The sequence below is a fragment of the Ruditapes philippinarum genome, unplaced genomic scaffold (assembly GCF_026571515.1).
Source record: "Ruditapes philippinarum isolate M1 unplaced genomic scaffold, ASM2657151v2 ctg14169_1_1_1_1, whole genome shotgun sequence".
Lineage (NCBI taxonomy): Eukaryota > Metazoa > Mollusca > Bivalvia > Venerida > Veneridae > Ruditapes > Ruditapes philippinarum.
This window is the reverse complement of record NW_026859971.1, coordinates 1-21,992: the sequence shown is the minus strand read 5'-3', so window position 1 is coordinate 21,992 and position 21,992 is coordinate 1. Positions and strand designations below refer to the sequence as shown.

The 21,992-nt window shown below is 34.9% G+C and overlaps 1 protein-coding gene across 1 annotated transcript; it reads left to right on the top strand.

Moving 5' to 3' along the window:
• Window positions 1-988: 988 nt before the first annotated feature.
• LOC132758457 (uncharacterized) lies at window positions 989-8,911 on the top strand. Its single transcript, XM_060750132.1, has 10 exons — window positions 989-1,064; window positions 1,655-2,088; window positions 3,470-3,602; window positions 4,141-4,487; window positions 5,069-5,159; window positions 5,817-6,154; window positions 6,444-6,546; window positions 7,140-7,438; window positions 7,817-7,919; window positions 8,434-8,911. The coding sequence occupies exons 1-10, from the start codon at window positions 989-991 to the stop codon at window positions 8,667-8,669; spliced, it is 2,160 nt and encodes a 719-aa protein (XP_060606115.1). The 3' UTR covers window positions 8,670-8,911.
• Window positions 8,912-21,992: the final 13,081 nt, after the last annotated feature.

Here is a 21,992-nt window from a genome sequence, read left to right as displayed (position 1 = left end):
CAGAGCATTTTTCCGCCTATATTTTGGAATTGCCTCGCTAGATTGTTTTACCCCAGCTGAGCATACCAGCCAGAGCATGCATTTTCGCACTATAATTTGGGGGAATGCCCCGCTAGATTGCTTACCCAGCTGAGCATACCAGCCAGAGCATTTTTCGCACTATATTTTGGAATGCCCTGCTAGATTGTTTACCCAGCTGAGCATAGCAGCAGAGCATTTTTAGCACTATATTTTGGAATGCCCCGCCATAGATTGCTTACCAGCTGAGTCTATACCAGCAGAGCTTTTTTTTCGCACTATTATTTTTGGAATGCCCCGCTAGATTGTTTACCCAGCTGAGCATAGGAGCAGAGCATTTTTCGCACTATATTTTGGAATGCCCCGCTAGATTGCTTACCAAGCTGAGCATAGCAGCAGATCATTGATTTCCCTATATAAATTGCAATGCCTTTTTGCTTAGCTCACTGTTAACTGCTAACTTCTCACATACAAATATATAGAGGATATTGAATGAGTGTAAGTTCAATACTGTCTTTATTGCACGAGTTGAATAAAATTATATTATGCGAGACTCTGGCGAGCTTAATATTATTTTATTCAACTCGTGCAATAAATTCAGTAATGAACTTACACGAATTTAATATTCTATTAATCACATACCCAATATAAAGACCGTTTAAAGTGAAATAAGAGTCATTTTCATTGACGCACCTATAGTAAAACGCTAACATACAGCGCGTCTTTACACTATGTTTGTATAACGCTTATGACGTCACGTCAAAATATATGCACGGCCGAGCAATACCATTTTTACGGAATCGCAAAATCGGCACTGGTGTGTGATAAAATTCTATATATAGTTTATAACATCTAGAAAATTAACTTATTCTGCCATTCTCGATTTTTAGAATGTCTCAAACCCATTGCAATTTCCGGTGACTACAAACCAAATGACGGCTTTATGCTACACGTTGGCGCTACTATCAGGATGGCCAGTAACATTAGCCATCCATACTTCATTCGGTGCTGTGCCAACGGCAGTTGGGCGGAGAATAATTGTTCAGGTATTTTCTTTTTAGGGACCGGTTTTATCATTTTTTATGTTGATGTTGTTGTTCTTTGAAGATTTGTGGGCACTGTTTATGTCCCATGGCAACTATAGCAGACACTATATGCCTTATTTTAGGCTTTTTGTGAGCTAGCTGGTGACTGCCTCCCATGATAAAAAATCGACTTCTTAGAGGGATTCGAACATACAGTATTGCCGTGCTTAAAATTCAACTATGCAGCATAAATTGATTTTGATGGATTACAATAACATCTACTTATTTATAGTAAAACTGGGAAATCTAATAAATGTATTTCTGCAAATAGTTTGCTGAGTTATGTTTGTAAATCTCCGGTGTATAGAAGGGTGTGTTCACGAAATCATATATGAACCTACTTAATACATAAATGTTATATATTTTGTTCAGTAACGCTTTAATATATTTTCTTAAATGAGTCTAGTAGACACATATTTTATTCGAATAAAGATATGAATGCAAACATTTTATTTTTTAAAACTATTCTGTCACTTAAAGCTTTACAGTCCCTTTCGATCCACCTATTTTTTTTACATATTTAAATGATTTAAAATGTTATACGTTTACAGCAACACCAGTGTCAACTTTACCAACTGTAACAAAACCTGTAGTCGCAACATCGTCAAATCCGACGTCATCGGCGGCTCAGACGTCACAGGAAGCATCAACGACGTCAAATCCGACGTCATCGACGGCTCAGATGTCACCAGAAACATCAACGACGTCAAATCCGACGTCATCGGCAGCTCAGACGTCCCCAGAAACATCATCGACGTCAATTCCGACGTCAGCGGGGGCTCAGACGTCCCAAGAAACATCAACGAGGCAAATTCTGACGTCTCCAGTAACCACAACAACGCCAATTATAACTTCACAGACGACTTCAACACCACAACCGTCCATATCTATCGATGAAAACGATTGGTACACTCTGGAATCCGAGACAAGGAAGCGACAACTGGCACCAGTCATGGATGCTGAATTAAGCTGGAAAAATGCTATGGTGGCTAGAATGATCTAATGTTGATTATTATAAACTAATTAAATTAAATATATAGATGATGTTGAATAAGTGTAAGTTCAATACTGAATTTATTTAACAAGTTGAATAACATTATATTATGCGAGCCTCTGTCGGGCTTCAACAAGTTAAATAATTTCAGAAATGAACCTACAATAATTTTATTGTATATTCTATTATATTCTACGAGGGATGTAGATATATCACATAACTTTAAAAAAAAACCTGTTTTTCAGTTGAAATAATATTTTTTTCGTTGACGAGCCTATTTAGTGTAACGCTGACTTTTAGCGCGCTTTTACGCAATGTTTGTATAATGCAAATGACGCCACGTCAAAATATATGCACGGACGTGTCATAACATTTTCACGGAGCCGTAAAGCTGTGCGGGTATGTGATAAAAAAACTCATTTTAAAGGACCACTGATATTCCACTGAATATTTTACTGGATTTTTTGTAGGCTGAGACATCCAAGATAGCGTCCACAATGGCCGCTAAAATATGAAGAATTCTTTCTTGATACTTAACTTTTAGATTTTGAAACGTTTAACGCCATGATTTTCGTTTCTTACATACAACATGTTTTCATTGTCATAATAATAATCACACATGGAGTCAAACTGGTAGGAGCACGTGGGTAATATTATTATAATAATTATTTTTCAAAATTCAAAGTACTGAAAGTACCCGTATAGGATTGTAATGGATATAAAGGCGAAATTTGTACTATTTCTAATTCTAGCACGCTTTAAACTATTCCCATATCAAACAGATAGGGCCAGCAAGTTCATTATTTTACGATAACATTTATGGACAGCATAAAAACGAATGCTTGTAAACACATCATTTGACGTCATTTATGACGTCAATAAACCAAAGGACGTGAAAATTACCTCAACACATAAAGTGCAACATAATTTTTATCAATTCTCCCTTTTATTAGCATTTAAGAATGGAAATAGATGCAGCGTTTATCGTGAATATGCTTTGTAATTAATCACCCAGGCCTATCGGCCTTCGTGGTTATATTCATACGCATTTGAATTAGAACCGTGCATTTTCTGCAAAATTGCTAATTTAATATCTATACCAGTATCCTAAGTAAAATGTAAATTTCCAAATTACCTTTATTGTCTGGTACTGAATACAAAATGTAAGGAGTCCAAATTCAGACTCTTATATGTATTTGTCACGTTGTACTTAAAATACATTGATTTCTGTGTCGTTTTTGTCAGCAAACAAGTAAGATAAAGTGATAGGTTAAACATTGTTGTTGTTTTAAAGGACTACATTTCATGAACAAGTCTATTCAAAGCTTGATGTTAAACAATAATTCTATTTTTCTTTTTTTTTTCGGAACAGACTGTTTGTGAGAGTAATGGAGGATATCTTGCTCATATTCACACGTTGGAAGAACGTCAGAAGATTAATGATTGGCTGTTGGCAATACCACAAGTGACAGCTGTTAGTATATCATCACTCGGACCTTCTGATGGTACTAAAAAAATAATGTATTCTCAATTTATTTGGTAACTGTAAATGGCTGTATCTATTGTTGGTTTATACAGAATTTATTTTAGTTTGATTGTTTAGGAAGCTATACGCTTATTGACACAATTTTGATTCCGTTCATGGATTCAAGCAGAACTGAGCAATAAGTGTAAAGTTTCTTGCTCAAGGAAATAAAGACTGCCCCTGACGGGGTTTGAACCCATGCGGCTAGCCAGCATTAGAATACTAGTCTGACACGTTAACCACTCGGTCATGCCACAACTAACTAATTGATACTTACTGATGCATTTCAAATAATTAACTTTTTTCTGATTTCTACCAGGAACCTCATACATTTAACTAAAACATTTACATATCCTCATGTTGTATTTGTAATATTTTGAGTAGAAATAAAACAAAGTTTCCTGTTTCTGTTTCTGATGTCAAAATAATAGATAATTATGCGTTGTATATAAATAAGGTTCAATTAAAGTTTAGAATTCTCTTATTGTTAATTACAATTATCTTCGATATTTTGTCAGATGAGTTCTGGGTTGGGGGTGAATATGACCCTGACAGTAACGAATGGTTTTGGAGAACTGCATCAGGCAAAACGGACAAAATCGATTCATTGTGGAATGGGTGGGGAGTTAAAAACCCCACTGCAGAATTGGACAAGCGATGCGCTAACCTTTATAAAGATTCTCAAAATTTAGATTTGTATTCTCTGCGGAACTCTCATTGCAACGTGGAACGTAAGTTCATTTGTGAACGAGATCTTACTAATGTCACAATAAATGATAATGACTGGTTTGTTTTCAATTCTGCCGTCGAAACACGAGAAATGGCATACATAGGGAACCCGACTTTGTCATGGGAAAAGGCGCAGGTAAGTTATCAGTAAGTGTTAAGAAATTGCATTACGTGTTAAATGTATAATATCTGTCATATGCTGCGGTTCGGATCAGTCGAGTTTCCGCCCATGGGTGAGTCCCGAGGGACGATATTCCAATCTGAACCGCACGCACATCTTGCATATTCTACTATATTCTATCATATTTTAAATTCTTAACCTCAATGAAACAATTTTTCACTGAAATTCATGTCTTCTCAACTATTTTCTCACAACAGCGTATGATTTCATAATGGCAAAGTGACGTCATCCTACGAGTGCAGTTTCATTCTTAAATTCGCCGAAAGGACGTCATTTTAACGCGGTTCATTTATAAAATACGCTAAAATGATGCATTGCATAGCACTTAACTCATCTGGCACCCCATGCCAGGGGAAATTTCCGACATTGGTAAACCTTACGGAAACACCAGTCTGATTTGCAAAAAAGGTTATCTCGTTCGTTACATAGATTTTAAAAGTTGGCAAAATTTAGAATTCCGTACTTAAAGCAATTAACTGTAGTTCTCCCAGAAATTGTGAAATTTGTTTTAACACAGACAGTATTGTAATTTTCAGGAAGTGTGTACAACAAATGGCGCAACTCTAGTACATGTTTACAGTTCGGAGGAACGGGATTCGCTTGAGTCATTGTCCATTCCGTCTGGAGGTATTTAAATTTATCAATCGTAAAACATCGGCTGTTTCCGTGTATTCCGGATACACCAGCGGGCTTGAGATTTTTTATGCGTCCCCGTGTTTCAGCAGATGTTAATGCACGAATAAAAAAGTGCACTTACCCTCTATTAATTACATGTAATTCTGACTACAAAAGATTCTACCCATACGAAAAGAAGAAGAAGAAGAAGAAAAAGAAGAAGAAAATTTTATTTATACATTACAATGTACATTGTATCTAGTTATATATCAACTATACTAGTAATACATGTACATATAAAACATTTTGTCACGGTTGGTATTAAAATGTAATTGAATAATAAATGTTTCAGTTAAAACAATCTGGAGAATAATCTCTAATAGGTATTTAATTGGTTATTGAATAACTTAATCAATAAATAGTACACTGTTAGTTGTGTTAAAACTATTCACAAATTCACCAAGAAAACAGACAGAGATCTGATTATGTCCCGCACTGTTCGCTAGTCAGTCTGTTCTTAATTTGAAAATTTTCCCTAAACATGTTCGATTTTTTTTGTTCAGAATAAAAGACGCACAAGTCCATGTAAAGATATTATGTGTAGTAAGATTCAAATTAAGAAATTGGTTTAAATTTTAATGTGGACACTATATACGTTCATGTTTTCAGACAAACTGTGGACAGGGGCTAAATTCGACCATGCTGCTAACAAATGGTACTGGTGGTCAAATAACTCGGGTACGGACAAACACGTGGAACCCTCACTATGGGCGTTTAGTGAATCTAACAAAACTACTAACTGTTTATATTTATCAAAAGAACAAGGGGCCGTCTTCGACTTGTATTCACTCGGTGACAGCAACTGTACAGAAAATAACGGCTTTCTATGTCAGAGAAAAATAGATTTAAGAATCCCCGTGGACAGCTGGTTTGCTTTAGAAGAAGAGATAACACTAAGGGAGATTGCTTTTGTGAATCGTCTAAATCTTAACTGGCTCCAGGCCCAGGTATACTAACTCCTATTGATATATAACGTAAAAACCCCTCCTCCCCTGACACACTTATATGTTTATTTATTCCAGCCAGGATATGTAACTCAGCAACACTATATACCCTGTTTGTTATATAAATTTCAATTCTTCAATAAAATTCCATTTTTTATATGCCTATGATGCACGGAAGGACACCTGATGCCGTCCTCCACCAGTAAAAGCTGGAAGGTCGTCATGTGACCTATAATGTGTTGTTGCTCTCCATTTATATAATACAATATCAATTGTTGTTGTTGTTGAACAGGAAATGTGCGAGTGGAATGACGGGACACTGATACATGTATATAGTGACACTGACATGAAGTTGATCAAAGGACGGCTTACAGACAATGGCATTAGCATAAACGGTATGCCATGATTAATGTATTCATTATTTTAATCATTTATTTATTATTTATTAGCTACCCATGAAATTACCTTATGGTTTAAACATATTTATTTAAGCTCGATTGCGAAACAATTTCTTGCAATTTATATCAATCACTGGAACCAACCACCAAACTTACAAAAAATCTTACAATGTCAGAATAAAAGCCGTCCTTTAATTCATTTAATTGGTATGTGTTGATATTGATACTGAAATATTCTTAGTACAATGTAGAACATCTATTAAAGAAACAATGCGTTGAAAGTTGTATTTAAAGTTTTGAACCCCTTTAAAGTCTGCTTCCTGACTTTTAGATGTACTGGTCTAAAGTATGACCTCAGCAGACCCAATCATTGGGTCGAAAACCAGACATCTTAATTACTAGCTTACTTCTTAGGTATCATCAGACGACAATTAGTCATTATATGTACAAAACAATGGTGTTAAAGTCAAACTGATTTGGTCGTTCTTTAAATACCATATAGTTACGAGAATACTTTCTGCTTTGATAATTTAAACGGAAACGCCATTTTTCTGTGTCAAATAGATGGTACCTTGTTCTTTCGTTTACAGACAAAGTGTGGACGGGAGGTAAATCAGATGACGTCAACGGATGGGTCTGGTGGTCGGAGGGTCACCGCTCAGATATTGAATGGGCAAAATTGTCGGTCACAGAGTTTGATCCAACCATAGGCGCTTGCATCGTGCTGTCAAATCAGGCGAGCGAAATGTTAAATACAGACTGTGACGCCTTTCATCCATTTTTGTGTCAGAGAGAAACGGGTTTCAGAATTTCAGAGAATGACTGGTTCCAAGTAAACGACCGGAAGATGGCAAGTGTCGCCAAGGGAAGTAACTGGGAATCTGCTTCGGTAAAATAAATATGCATTAAACACTAAAACACAAATCTAATGTGCCCCTTTGTAACGATTGGAAAATTATTTTACGAAAAGTTTTTTATTTCTCATAAATATATGCATGCATGGCAAAATCATTTATAATGAGGAATTTACTTTCAAGCTGCAATTCAGACGTTATTCCTTAATACAACTTACGGAAATCTGAAAACTATTCTTTGTGAAGCAGACAAGATGCTTTTGCTCAGTATGTATAGGAAAAAAGTCTTATATTTTATTTGAAAGCAATTTTCTGAGGGCCTAGCATTAAAGTGTTCCAAGCAGGTTTGAGTAGGTGTGCTGTTATATTCATAATTATATATATTATATACATTTGATCTTTGTTTATCATAGCTCATCTGTCAAGCGAACGGAGGGACACTAGCTTCTATTTATAACATAACAGAAATTAGCACGATCCAAAGAGAACTGGAAGTGAAAGGCGTACCTTATCCTCGTACGTACACTAGAACATTTGAGCCGTGTCACGACAAAACCAACATAATGGGTTTGCGACCAGCATGGATCCAGACCAGTCTGCCCATCCGCGCAGTCTGATCAGGATCCATGCTGTTGGCTTACAAACCCTATAAAAAGTAGAAAAACTGATAGCGAACAGCATGGATCCTGATCAGACTGCGCGGATGCACAGGCTGGTCTGGATCCATGCTGGTCGCAAACCCATTATGTTGGTTTTGTCGTGACGCGGCTCATTTATAACTTAAATGTTGTGAGCCTCTTTACTTACCTAGATTGCAAAACAATAAAAGTTAGTGTATAAATTGATTTAATAAGATACACCTGTCTTTGAATGCTATTGTTCGTATTCTGTCCTGCCATTTTTTCTGCCATACAGTATAATCACTATTGTCCATTATTAAAACCAGTGCTAAATTGCTAAATTAAACCCAATAAAAACTCACAGAAATTACAAATAAACATGTAAATGCTTGCCCCCGCTTTGTTTACAGAACAATTATGGCTTGGTGGACTCTACGATGAGAAACAAATGACGTGGATATGGCAAGATGATAATCGACCGATAGACGAGAGTCTCTGGTTGTCGGGGTACGGAGGAAAGCCCGATCAACTCCCGGATAACGTGTGTGTGATGCTGTATGCAGACAGCTTCCGGAACGATATGTGTGCTAACGAATATAGTGCCCTATGTCAGATATTTTCAGCTGGTGTTACTAATCTGATGTAATGATGGTAGTGACGATTGTTTTGTGTACACCTAATGACGATTGATTCATGTACACCTAATGACGATTGATTTGTGTACACTAAATAACGATTGATTCATGTAGACTTATTGACGATTGATTTTGTACACTTAATGACGATAGATTCATGTCAGCTTAATAAGCACTTTTCGGTTCAAGGTTCATAACAATTTGAAGTACACATAGCCAACATGTATAAGTATTTTTTTACAGTTATATCACGTTTCTCAACCGGAAGTCTGCATTACAAGAAAAAGAAGTTTTCGTGAAAACATAGTTATCACGTTAACTGATATTAGAGCCGTGTCACGACAAAACGAACGTAATGGGTTTGCGACCAGCATGGATCCAGACCAGCCTGCGCACCCGCGCAGTCTGATCAGGATCCATGCTGTCCGCTTACAAACCCTATAACAAGTAGAGAAACTGATAGCGAACAGCATGGCGCAGGCTGGTCCGGATCCATGCTGGTCGCAAACCCATTACGTTCGTTTTGTCATGGCGCGGCTCATTTGTATTTAATGATTCCCAGTTAAAATATTTGTTTCGTTCAGTCGTCGGTTAGAGCAAAGAACTCGTATTGAAGAAATAGGAAGTAGTCTTTACACTTTTGCATTTATTTATTTCAATTTACACAATTTTGTAGTAGTTTATTAAGTATTTGTTGTAGTCATTTTATTTTATCATTTTAAAGTCGACTTTTATGTATATGATAACAAAAAAAAAACCGTAAAATACATACATATAAATGTATATTGTTTGTTTTCGACAAACCGAAGTAGTCCAAGAAATCCGTGCATAAAATAGGGTGAATTAGAATATTAAAAAATATTCTTAAAATTTATCTTCTGTCATTCTAAAGGCAACACCTGTTGACAGTACTTGAATGTTTGTATCACATTCTTATGCAAACCATCGCATAAATGTATTTATGTTTACTAGGATATCGACTAGCTTAGTACGATGTCTTTCTGTTTAGGAAAGTGCTCGAGGTTGTTTCATGAAATTCGTGAACAGAAAGATCGATGTACAAGGTCAATATCCAACTTACACACCATCATAGTATTGGCTTGAGCAATGGCTGATCCGAAGCACTTCATATAATGCACAAAAATTATCTTAAACATAGCGCATATACAGGTAACATGCATGTCAAAGACAAACAGGAAAATGCTTTAACCACAGAGAAGAACAAGCTAGGCGATGGGTGGAGCACTTCAAAGAAGACTTGAACTGTCCCGACCCATCATCTCCAGCAGATCCTATACCAGTAACTGAAGACATAAATATTGATGCTGGCCCACCAACTCTTGATGAAGTCCAGAAAGCCATAAAATCGCTAAAGAATAATAAAGCTGCTGGAATTGACTCCATCAATGCAGAACTCATAAAGGCTGACATCAACACCTCAAGTCAAATTTTTCATAACCTGTTTACAAGCATTTGGGAAAATTAAGTCCTACCACCTGACGGGTCTAAAGGTCTTATCGTCAGAATTCCTAAAGGAGACTTGTAGATTTGTGACAACTGGAGAGGGGTAACTTTACTGTCTGTACCAAGCAAGGTGTTTTGTAAGATTGTTCTTGCTAGGATTGATGATGCAGCTGACTCTAAGCTAAGAGAAGAACAAGCTGGTTTTAGAAAAGAGCGTGGCTGTAAGGACCAGATATTCACGCTTCTTAACATCATTGAGCAAACTATAGAATGGAATATGCCTCTATTCATCAACTTTATTGACTTTCGAAAGGCTTTTGACAGTATCCACAGAGAGATCTTGCTAAAAATCTTTAGATCCTATGGTATACCACCGAAAATTACCACGCTGATCAAACACTTTAACACTAACTATAAGTGTTATGTTATACTTATGCATTATATATCCGAACCATTCAACCTTATATCTGGTGTTTGACAAGGCTGCATATTGTCACCTTTTTTGTTTTTGATGAAAATTGATTACAACGAAAACCAACCAGCACAAAACATGGAATCCATTGGTCAATGTTCAGCCAATTGAAAGATCTGGACTTTGCAGATGACCTTGCGGAAATTTCTACATCTACGAAGCAATTACAGGAGAAAACAACATCCCTCAAATATTGTGCAAAACAGACTGCTCTTAAAATAAACACAACTAAAACCAAGGGATGGCAATAAACACCCAACTCACAGAGCCCATAACTGTCAATGACAAACCATTGAAGACAGTGTATGCCTTTCCAACCTTGGCAGCAAAAGAAGTACAGACAATGGCACTAAGAAGGACATTCAAGCTAGACTCTCATCCCATACTGCTTTTGCTATGCTAAAGCCGATATGGAAGTCAAAATTGTATAGCAAAAAACACAAAAATACGCCTTTACAACAGTAATATAAAGCCAGTGTTGGTGTATGAGTCAGAATGTTGGCGTGCCATCAAGAGTAACTTGCAAAAGTTGGAGGTATTCCAAAACAAATGCATGAGGAGTATGCAGGGCATATTTTGGCCACAAAAGATGCGAAATGAAGATCTGCTCAAGAAATGTAAATACAATTCCATCGCAACAGAACTAAAGAGGAGGCGTTTCAGATGGATGGGCCTTGTGCTTAGGATGTCACAAGAACGCGTAAAGTAGCCTTATAATGGACACCACCTGAAAAAAGAAAACCTGGCAGACCTCGGACCACCTGAAGGACAACCATCCATTCAGAGCTGCAGAACCAGGGATATAGCTTAGGCCACACACAGCAAATAGTAAAGGACAGAGGGAAATGGAGGGAACTGGTTATGGCCTTATGTCCCACTGGGGATGAAGAAGATATATGAGGTGAGGTAAAAGCTTATATCAAATAATAAACATTTTGCATTTAACTGTGCTTTTCCCGTAAAAAAAGTAATAATTAAATGTGCATATTCTGTCACTAGAAGTAAGTTTTTAGACTACATGTATTGTTATGAAGCATGCTTTGTAACTAAGCCATAACTACTTAAATTAGGTAACACTTCTGATGTGGTCTTTATAACAGTTTCGAATATAACATAATTATTGGGTGGTCTTTATTTAAGGTTCAAGGAGATCGTCAATCTGAAATGGTATTCAATAGTAGTCCGAAAATGTATGTTATGCAGCTCAATAAGAAGTAGTTCTGGCTACCAAAACTTTATAAGTCGCTTTTTAACAATTGTGTTTTTCATCTTATGCGGCATTAAACGTTCACGTCATGTCACAGTATATAAACGCCTGAAGACCGAATGTCAGACAAAATCCCCTTCGGACAAATTCCCCTACATGTATTTTTGTATATCTGGACATATTCCCCTCCATGGGTTGACATAATCCCCTTCATGTGTGAAATTTTGAAGTGGACAAAATCCCCTCAATAAAATTGCCACCTAGGACAAAATCCCCATCGGATGAATTTTCTGTTTATTTAGTGGGTATGAGAGCGACATACTGTTTCAAGTTTTATTTACATATTCTCTGTTTGCATACATACAAATACAAGAGATAATACATGTCAATTATTTTACATACAAATAGTCACATGCATAGCAGAGAGCAACACAAAGTTCTAATACAGTTCATTCATAAGAATTATTAACGAAAATTAAACAATTCAGACACATACTGCAGTATAGAAAAAATAATGTTTTGTTTTTTTTTTGCCCTTTTTTTACCTACATTTTAATTCAGTGCAACAGTACCCTAGTAATTACGTAACTGAGAATGCCTATAAATAGATTTGTCGCATGATTAAATCGGGTCATTAGGTTCGGACAGGTGTGGACGGCACGTGAAATAACAATAAACCACTTTGATTTTAATTTACCCTGATCATGTAATCCATATAGAGTTAAATACATATTGTTAGATAATTTGTTGCTTGTTATATCAGTCAATTTACACCAAAAATTAATAATTCTACTATTAATGTCTATTTGAAGAGGTTTTACTCCTAATTCACCATATATCATGTATGAAGGTGTTGTCTTTTTAAGATTGAGTATCATTTTAAAGAATTTTAGTTGTATTTTTTCAAGTTCTTTACTGCCTGAAAATCCCCATATCTCACAGCCATACAACAAGATGGGTTTAATAGCTTTATTGAAGAGGTCGACTTGTAAATCAATGGTCAAGTTAAGAGACCTAATCTTTTTTTGTAATGAAAACATAGCTTTATTTGCTTGATCAGCTATATGTTGTTTAGTTTTTTTAAAACTTTTAGTCCGTGAAAGATAGAGACCTAGATATTTATACTCATTTGTTGTTTCTAATATGGTTTCATTGAATTTAAAATAGTTGTTATATTTTTTGCTTCTTGAGCCAAATATGAGTACTTTAGTTTTTTGAGTATTTACTTGAAGTTTCCATTCTTTACAGTATTTATCAAATATGTTTAAATTTTCTTGTAAATTTTCACTAGTTTCACTCAGTAGAACAGTGTCATCAGCATACAAAATAATAAACAATTTAAAGTACATCCCAAACTCTTTGTGGCTTTTTTTACATTCAATACCTTTTACATTTTCACTGCAGAGATAATTTTCAAGAATCATTTAAAATAAATTGCAAACAATAAAAAGGTGAGAGATTTTTTCTCCTTGCCTCACTCCATTCATGCAGGGGGAAAAATCTGAATATTCATTATTTGATTTGATTCTTGATTTGATATTATGATACATATTCTTGATAACAGTAAAACATTTTCCATTAATATTATATTTCAAATAATTTTTTGCCAAAGTCCCTGCCTCCACACTGTATCAAATGCTTGCTTAAAGTCTATGAATACACAAAATAATTTCTTTTTCTGTTCAGATAGTAAATCTATAAGGCAGTTTAGAATAAAACAAATTATCAGTTGTAGAGTGATTTTTTTCTGAATCCAGCTTGGCAGTTTCCTATCAGGTCATTTTCATCTGAGAATTTATTTAAGCGATTATTGATTATTGCAGTAAATAGTTTTTCCAAAGCAGCTTAGTAGGGTAATAGGTCTATAATTTTCTGGTGATTTTACATCTCCTTTATTTTTATATATTGGGTATGATATTACCTTCAGTCCAGCATTCAGGTATTATACCATTGTCAAGAATCAAATTGAATAGCCTTACATAAACAGGTAGCATAGTATTTATGCTGCATTTAATATGCTCATAAAGAACATTGTCAACACCCAGGGGCTCTTGTTATTCTTTAATGTTTTTTACAGTTTTAAGTATTTCCTCTTCAGTAATTGCGATATTTATATCTTCATTTATTTCATTCATCCTATTTAATTCTTCATCTCTGGTATCATTTTCTTCATTAATTTCATGACAATTTATATTTTTAAAAATATTGGTAAAGATCTTCTATTTTTTGCTTGTTTGTTGATTATCTTTTTTTATTGATATTGTTTATTGTATTCCAAAATTCTTTTGGATTATTTCCCTTTATATTTCTTAAATGTTTCAATTTTGTTATTTCTGAATGATTTATATGTTGCATTTATTCTATATTTATACTGCTTGCTTACATTTCGTAGTAATGGATTTATTTCTTTCTGTTTTATTTTATTATACAATTTGCGTGCAATATGGTATTGGTTCCTACACCTGAAACATTCCTGGTTAAACCAAGGCTTGAAAACATTCCCCTTTTTATTCTTTTTCTTATAATTTTCTGTGATCCAAATGTGGAGTTTACATGTGTTCAAAAATAGGGAGTTAATGTCCTGTACAACTACATCTATATTTTCTGAAGTGACCATTTTTGAGTCATTTATTGAATTAAGATTAATCAATTATGTTTTGTATTTTTATTTTGATCTATATTTTTATTAAAGTCATCTGTATTTACATTAGTATCCCATAGTTTGACAAAGCTGTCATTTGATTTTGTACATTCTGTATTGGTTTTTTATCAATCACATTTTGTCTAAGACTAAAGGTTAAAGACAACTGGATTATGGACATCTGAGTAGAGATCAGAAAAAGTCTCTACATGTATATTCTTAAATAATTTCAAAAAAGCTTTACTGTACACACAAAATAGTCTACCGTAACTACATCCTTTACATGTGGGACATGTATTTAATAAATCAGTTCCAACTCTTCCATTTTGATGATAAAAAGGTTATTGCTAGCACAAAAATCAATCATCATATTACCATATTCATTTACAGTTTTTTTATATCAGCTGTTTTCCTTTCTAAAGGAACATTACACTCATTTAATTTGTTCAAAACAAAACTACTGTCATATATAAGGTAATCATTTCCATTTTGGTGTAAAATAAACTCGTCACATATGATAAAATCTTTTTTTTCACCAACACGTGAATTAAAATCTCCAAAAAGGAGTAGAATTTGATTATCAAACTTATTGATTTCAGTTTGTACCTCTTGATATGGATCTTGGTTTACATACTTTGTTCTAATAGACGGAATATATATAATACCACAAATAACATGATCAACATTATTTAATAAATTCAATGTGTCAAATCTAAACCAAAGCACTAATTTGCTTTCGCTTTCAAGGATTTTAATTCTGTGAGATAAATTGTTTTTTTACCAGTAGGCAAATTCCACTTGATCTATATCTAGAGTTCTTGTGCCTGTTATTCATAAAAATTTGGTATCCTTCAACTGATACTACTTCTAAGTCATCGAGTTTACTTTCTTGCACTCCAATAATGTCATGTTTGTTGATGAATTCTACAAAGTCAGGGTTATTTAATTTTGTTTTGATACCACAAACATTTATAGAGCAAATTTTTATCTCTTCCTCTATTGAATTATCAGTTTTATTATTAAGATATGTGTTACTCTCACCGTATTGCTTATTGTCAATTTTGTCTCGGTCTTGAATATTCTCTTGGTAATTGGTGATATCCTCAGTCTGGGAGTTGTAAGGGTCATCTTCATCTGTAGAATCCAGGAAGTTTATATGAGTGTTTCTATCAGCACCATTAGTAGGTGAAAATTCTCTATGTTTTTTCGTTTCTATGCTTATATCTATTGGTGATTTTGCCATTCTTTTACCATTATTTTGTTTCGCATGATTGCTTTCATCTTCCAGCCCTGATAGTAAAGCAAACCTATTTGAAATTGGTGTGGCTGTTTTTTTTGAATTGTGTGTTTTTATCTTTTGAATGGTTTATTATATCTGTTTGTTGTCTTTGCATAGTATACCTTTGTACTGTTATATTCATGTTGAGTTGTTCGTTGAGGGGCACTTCCATTGTTACTGTTCATTTTACTATTTCTGTTTGAGTTTTGCACCATTGTGTTTCTGTCTGGTAAATACCTTACATTTTCTATGAATAACTTGTCTCTTACAAGTTTTACTCTTTGTCCTTCATCTTTGGCTTCTTTCATCTTTGGATATAGGGTCTTTCTACGTTCTTCTATTTCTCTTGGAAATTGCTCTCTTACACCATAGTTTGTGCTTTTGAGTATATCTGGAGCAGCAAATTTTATTAGATCTCTCTGTTTTTGTTCTCTGAATTTGGCAATAATTGGTCTTGGCTTCAATTGGTTTATCATTTTTTTACCAAGTCTATGAACTCTCTGGAAATTTATATCTTCATCAATCTTCATTTCATGTTTGATAAATTCACATAAGGTGTTTTCAGTGTTTTCATACTGGCCTTGTGTCTCTGGTTCCTTGATGTTATAAAATATTAGGTTGTCTTGCATGCTTCTGCACTGTAGATCAAGTATTGTTTCATTTTGTTCATTTTGGTAATCTTACTGCATTATGCTGTGTGGTGATTGCTAGTACTTTATTTGGGAATATTGGTTTCAACATCAGTTCTATACTGCTAAGGCCTGTGCTAGATGGACAGTGTTGCACAATTCATTTCTTCCTCACCATCTTTCAGAATTGATAGACAAGTTGTAATAGTGTTCTTTTTCCAACAACAAATTGAAAAATTAAAATGAACACTGTTAAACTAATTAAAATGTTTTCATACTTATCAATTTAAAACAATTAAAGAAATTGCCTAATCAAATCTATTTGTTTTGCAGTTGATAATTTACCACAATTAAAATGAACACTGCTAAACTAATTAAATTGTTTTTAATGATAGTTTGGTTGATAATTGATCTGCTTATATAATTATAAAGGTTAACTTGAAACATAATTATAAATCAAAAAACAAAAGTTCATTAATTTTTATGGAGCATAATAATACATTATTCATCAATTTTTATGGAACATAATGATACATTAGAAACCTATGAAATAAGGGGATTTTTTTGTCAAGGTAGGTAAGGGGATTTTGTCCAGCCTTGCAAAAACATGAAGGGCATTATGTCCACCCATGGAGGGGATTTTGAGCGGGTATGCGAAGGGGATATTGTCCGAAGGGGATTATTTCCTTACACCCTGAAGACCTTATGCTAAACAAGAAGTTGTTATTTTCAACTTCACCTTAACAGACCGACTTCCCTGCATGTCAACGAACCGTAGATAATATAAACAAAATAATAAGCTTGCTTATCATTGGTATCATACTAATTAATTGAGCACTTGTCTCCCTTTTACGACGGTTTAATAACCATTAAAATCTCGCAAGATCACGATCCATCATAATTTTATCTTTCTTGCGAGACTACGAAATGTGATAGATTTGTCAATAATTAGTAATGTTTGAATTTACATTTTCCAAATAAAGTTTTGATACACAAAAAATATCGTGTTCAAGCGCATTTCAGTTGTAAACTTTTACTTGAAGCATTTCTGAGTGCAAACTTATTTTTACTTAGTCGTATAAAACTTCGAAGATCATATTAATTATTAGTCGAATATATTTCCTTGACAATTTTATACAAATGGGTTATTTTACTTGATTTTAAAAATGTTTTTATACGGCTTTGACAGTTTTGTGGTCTTCTTTATTTAGTTGTCAATTGTTATCATTTATTGGTACGACCACCCAATGTCCCGGCTTTATGTCCTCTCTTGCTTGTGTGTGTGTGTGTGTGTGTGTGTGTGTGTGCGTGTGTTTGCGTGTGTTGGTGCGTGCGTGTGTGTGTGCCCTACTGAATGCCTGTGTGTGCCCTACTGAATGCCTTTGCGGTAGTCCAGTGTGACGGGATTTTGTCGGTGGCTGCATTCTGTCGTCTGGCATTGTTGATCTTTAAGTACTTGCATATTCTGTCACTATAAGCAAGTTTTTAGATTGCATGCCATAGGAACGGGACAGCAGATTGTGGCGCATATTTTCCATCATTTAACGGTTTTTAAAAATGTTTCTCCTATATCCAAATATATTTTATTATTGTCCGAGTGTATGGCCTCAAATAATATATTATCAATTGAACACAATCTTTTACTTTTAAAACTGGTCAACTTTTACGGTATTGTACTTTTTCAATATCCCGTAAATTTGCCTGATTTTTAAACTAGCAGATTATATTAAATTGAAGACCACACTTTCGGTATTCAAAGGTCGGACAAACAATATGTTAAGCTGGTACGGATTCGAATTTATGCGCCGCAATATGCGGTCCTGTTCCCAAGTACGTATGAATACATGTTTATTACTTTAACGTTGTTGTGAAGCATTCTTTGTAACTACGCCTTAGCTTCTTAAATTAGGTAACACTTCTAAGGTGGTCTTTATTACAGGTTCGAATATGACATAATTCTAAGGTGGTCTTTATTTCAGGTTCAAAGAGGTCATAATTCTGATGTTGTCTTTAATACAGGTCCGAAAATGTTTGCTTTGCTGCTCAACAAGAAGTATTTGTGACTTCATAATCTTTATAAGCCGCTTTTTTCATCTGATGTGGCATTAATAATAATAATAGTAATAATAATAATAATAATAATAATAATATCTTTATTTAAAGAAGGTTACACATTAAGAACATACAATAACAATCATATATATCTTATTTCCAATGTGGCCTTCTGAAATAGAAAACAACAACAAAAACAGGACATGCATAGGTAGAAAAATGAATGTATAGTACGTATTTTTTAGAATAATACAACACATAAACGTCCACGTCATGTCACAGTATATAAACGGGTGCGCTGAAGACCTTAAGCTTAACAAGGTGTTTCTCTTAAAATACCGACTGACCTGCGTGTCAATAAACCTAAAAAACAACTTTGAATAAAATAGATAATATTTTCTTGCATAGCAGACTGGCGTTTCCGTTAGTTTTACCCATGCCGGAAATTTCATCTGGCATGGGGGGTTCCAGATGAGTCGCGTGCTGTACAATGGCACGCTTAGGATGACGTCATTTTACCGTTATGAATGAAGTTGCAATTTCATACGCTGTTGTAAGAAAGTAGTTACGGTTGTCATGATATAAATTTCTATTGAAAATAAAGATAAAGAATTTAAAATATAATGGAATATGGTAGAATATGCAAGAAAAAATATCTGACATATGTTTGCGGTTCGGATCGGAACATCCGTCCCTCGGTTACCCGCCCATGGGCGGTAACTCGGCAAGCCTCGTTACCGCCCAATGGGCGGGTCACCTCGGGACAGATATTCCGATCCGAACCGAAACATATGACAGATATTATTAAACAAGATAATAAGCTTGACATTTGATATTATAATAATTAATTAAGCACCGGTCTTTCTTTTACGACGGGTTAATTAAACATTATAATCTCGCGAGATCACGTTGAGCAGGTAGTGTGTATTGTAGGTGCAGAACAGCGATGAAAAAGTGAAAATATGCATAATAAAGTATAATTATCTGTAAAATGTTTCCCTAAATCACTATGATAGTACTAATTGCCAAAAAACGATAAAAGTAAAAAAAAATTGTTCAGGTAAATGGTCAATGAATAACTTTTTGGAAACTATAAAAGTACACCGAAAATAAGAAGCTTTTGAGAAATAAAAATAAAATAATTTCTGAAGCATAATGGGGCTTTAAGGCAGCTCGCTAATTTCCTACCGAAATTCAACATCTCATATTTTTATGATTTTTGATATACAAACTTACGAAAGCCTTATAGTGTCAAATGAAATAAAAAATAAAAATGCAAAGGCGTTATAACGCGAATAAAGGCGTAGTAACGCGAATCAAAAGGCGTAATTACGCTAATCAAAAGGCGTAATTACGCGAAAAAAGGCGTAGCAACGCCAATAAAGGCGTTATAACGCGAAACAAAAGGCGTAATAACGCGAATAAAGGCGTAGTAACGCGAATCAAAAGGCGTAATAACGCGAATCAAAAGGCGTAATTACGCGAATCAAAATGCGTAATTACGCGAATCAAAAGGCGTAATTACGCGAATAAAGGCGTTATAACGCGAAACAAAGGCGTTATAACGCGAATAAAGGCGTAGTAACGCGAACCAAAAGGCGTAGCAACGCGAATCGAAAGGCGTAGCAACGCGAAAAAAGGCGTAGCAACGCGAATAAAGGCGTAATAACGCGAATCAAAAGGCGTAATAACGCGAATCAAAAGGCGTAATAACGCGAATCAAAAGGCGTAATTACGCGAATCAAAAGGCGTAATTACGCGAAAAAAGGCGTAGCAACGCGAATAAAGGCGTTATAACGCGAAACAAAGGCGTTATAACGCGAACAAAGGCGTAGTAACGCGAACCAAAAGGCGTAATAACGCGAATTGAAAACCGTAATAACGCCTTTATTCGCGTAATAACGCGAAACAATAGGCGTAATTACGCGAATCAAAAGGCGTACTAACGCGAATAAATGCGTTATAACGCGAATCAAAAGGCGTAATAACGCGAACCAAAAGGCGTAAAAACGCAAAACGAAAGGCGTTATAACGCTAATTTAATACCATATAAATTCCAAACAGTGGCCTATTAATGTATGGAAGGAAGAACAATGTTGATTTAAATGAATTGATCTAGATGTACGTTTTATTATATGCCCGAAAGAATTTCGGGCATATTATGTTATACCCCCTGGCGTCCGTACGTCCGAGCAAACATTTTGGGTTTAGGGGCTATATAACAGTAAAGAGAACAAAAGAGAACAATAGGTTCAATCCGTGATCAAAGGGTTTATGGGATAGTAGCCCTTAAGAGAACAAAGAAAATAACAAAGAAAATAGCCCCTAAACCCAAAATGTTGGAACGTGCGTCCGTCCGTCTGTCTGTCTGTCCGCCCGTCCGTCCGTAAGCAATTTGGTTTCGGGAGCATAACTTAAGTTCCATTTGGCCCACAATATTCAAACTTCGTAGGAGGAGTGTTATTTGAAGGAGGTAATACTTTATAACCTATAAGTCACCAAGTCATCTTATATTGGCAAATATTAAAGAGTCTTTATTAGTTTATGACAAATAGTTAGCATAATTACTGTGCAAATAAAATGAAAGTTATTGTAAATGTATATTGTATTATTGTATACGAGTTTATATCTTGAGCAATAAATTCAGATCAATATTGGTCTTCCTTTCTCGCGAATTTGATTAGTATAAATATGGTATTAAATTGGCATTATAATGTGTTTTAATTTGCGTTATTACACCTTTTGGTTCGCGTTACTACGCCTTTATTCGCGTTACTACGCCTTTTGATTCGCGTTATTACGCCTTTATTCGCGTTATTACGCCTTTTTATTCGCGTTATAACGCCTTTATTCGCGTTAATACGCCTTTTGATTCGCGTTATAACGCGAATAAAGGCGTAACTACGCCTTTTGATTCGCGTTATAACGCCTTTATTCGCGTTATTACGCCTTTTGATTCGCGTTATAACGCCTTTATTCGCGTTGCTACGCCTTTATTCGCGTTATTACGCCTTTTGATTCGCGTTGCTACGCCTTTATTCGCGTTCTTACGCCTTTTGATTCGCGTTGCTACGCCTTTATTCGCGTTCTTACGCCTTTTGATTCGCGTAATAATGCCTTTATTCGCGTTATAACGCCTTTGCATTTTTATTTTTTATTTCATTTGACACTATTAGGCTTTCGTACAAACTTGTAGATATGTAAGCTTTATTTCTTCAGCATTATTTTGTAATTAAAGAGCATTAATATAAGGTCAAATAAGTTGAAAAATTACGTCATGCGTTACAAGAGGTAGCTTTTCACTTTACAACAATATTTCTCATCTGAATGTACTTTCGATCTTCGGCATTTTAGTCGTATGACCTCTCGTGAAATTTGTACCAATCAAAATGTAAATGACCTAGTTACGCAATAAATATTCAATATATGTTGAAAACATATTCATTTTGCCTTGACTTCACTTCCGTTTATCTCTTTTTCGCTATGCTTCTTTTCGATATCCTTGTCTTTATCAGTCTGTTCAACTTGTTCATATTTCTTGCAGCATGCCTTCCATATCAAATACACAATAGATATTAAAAATTTGGGGG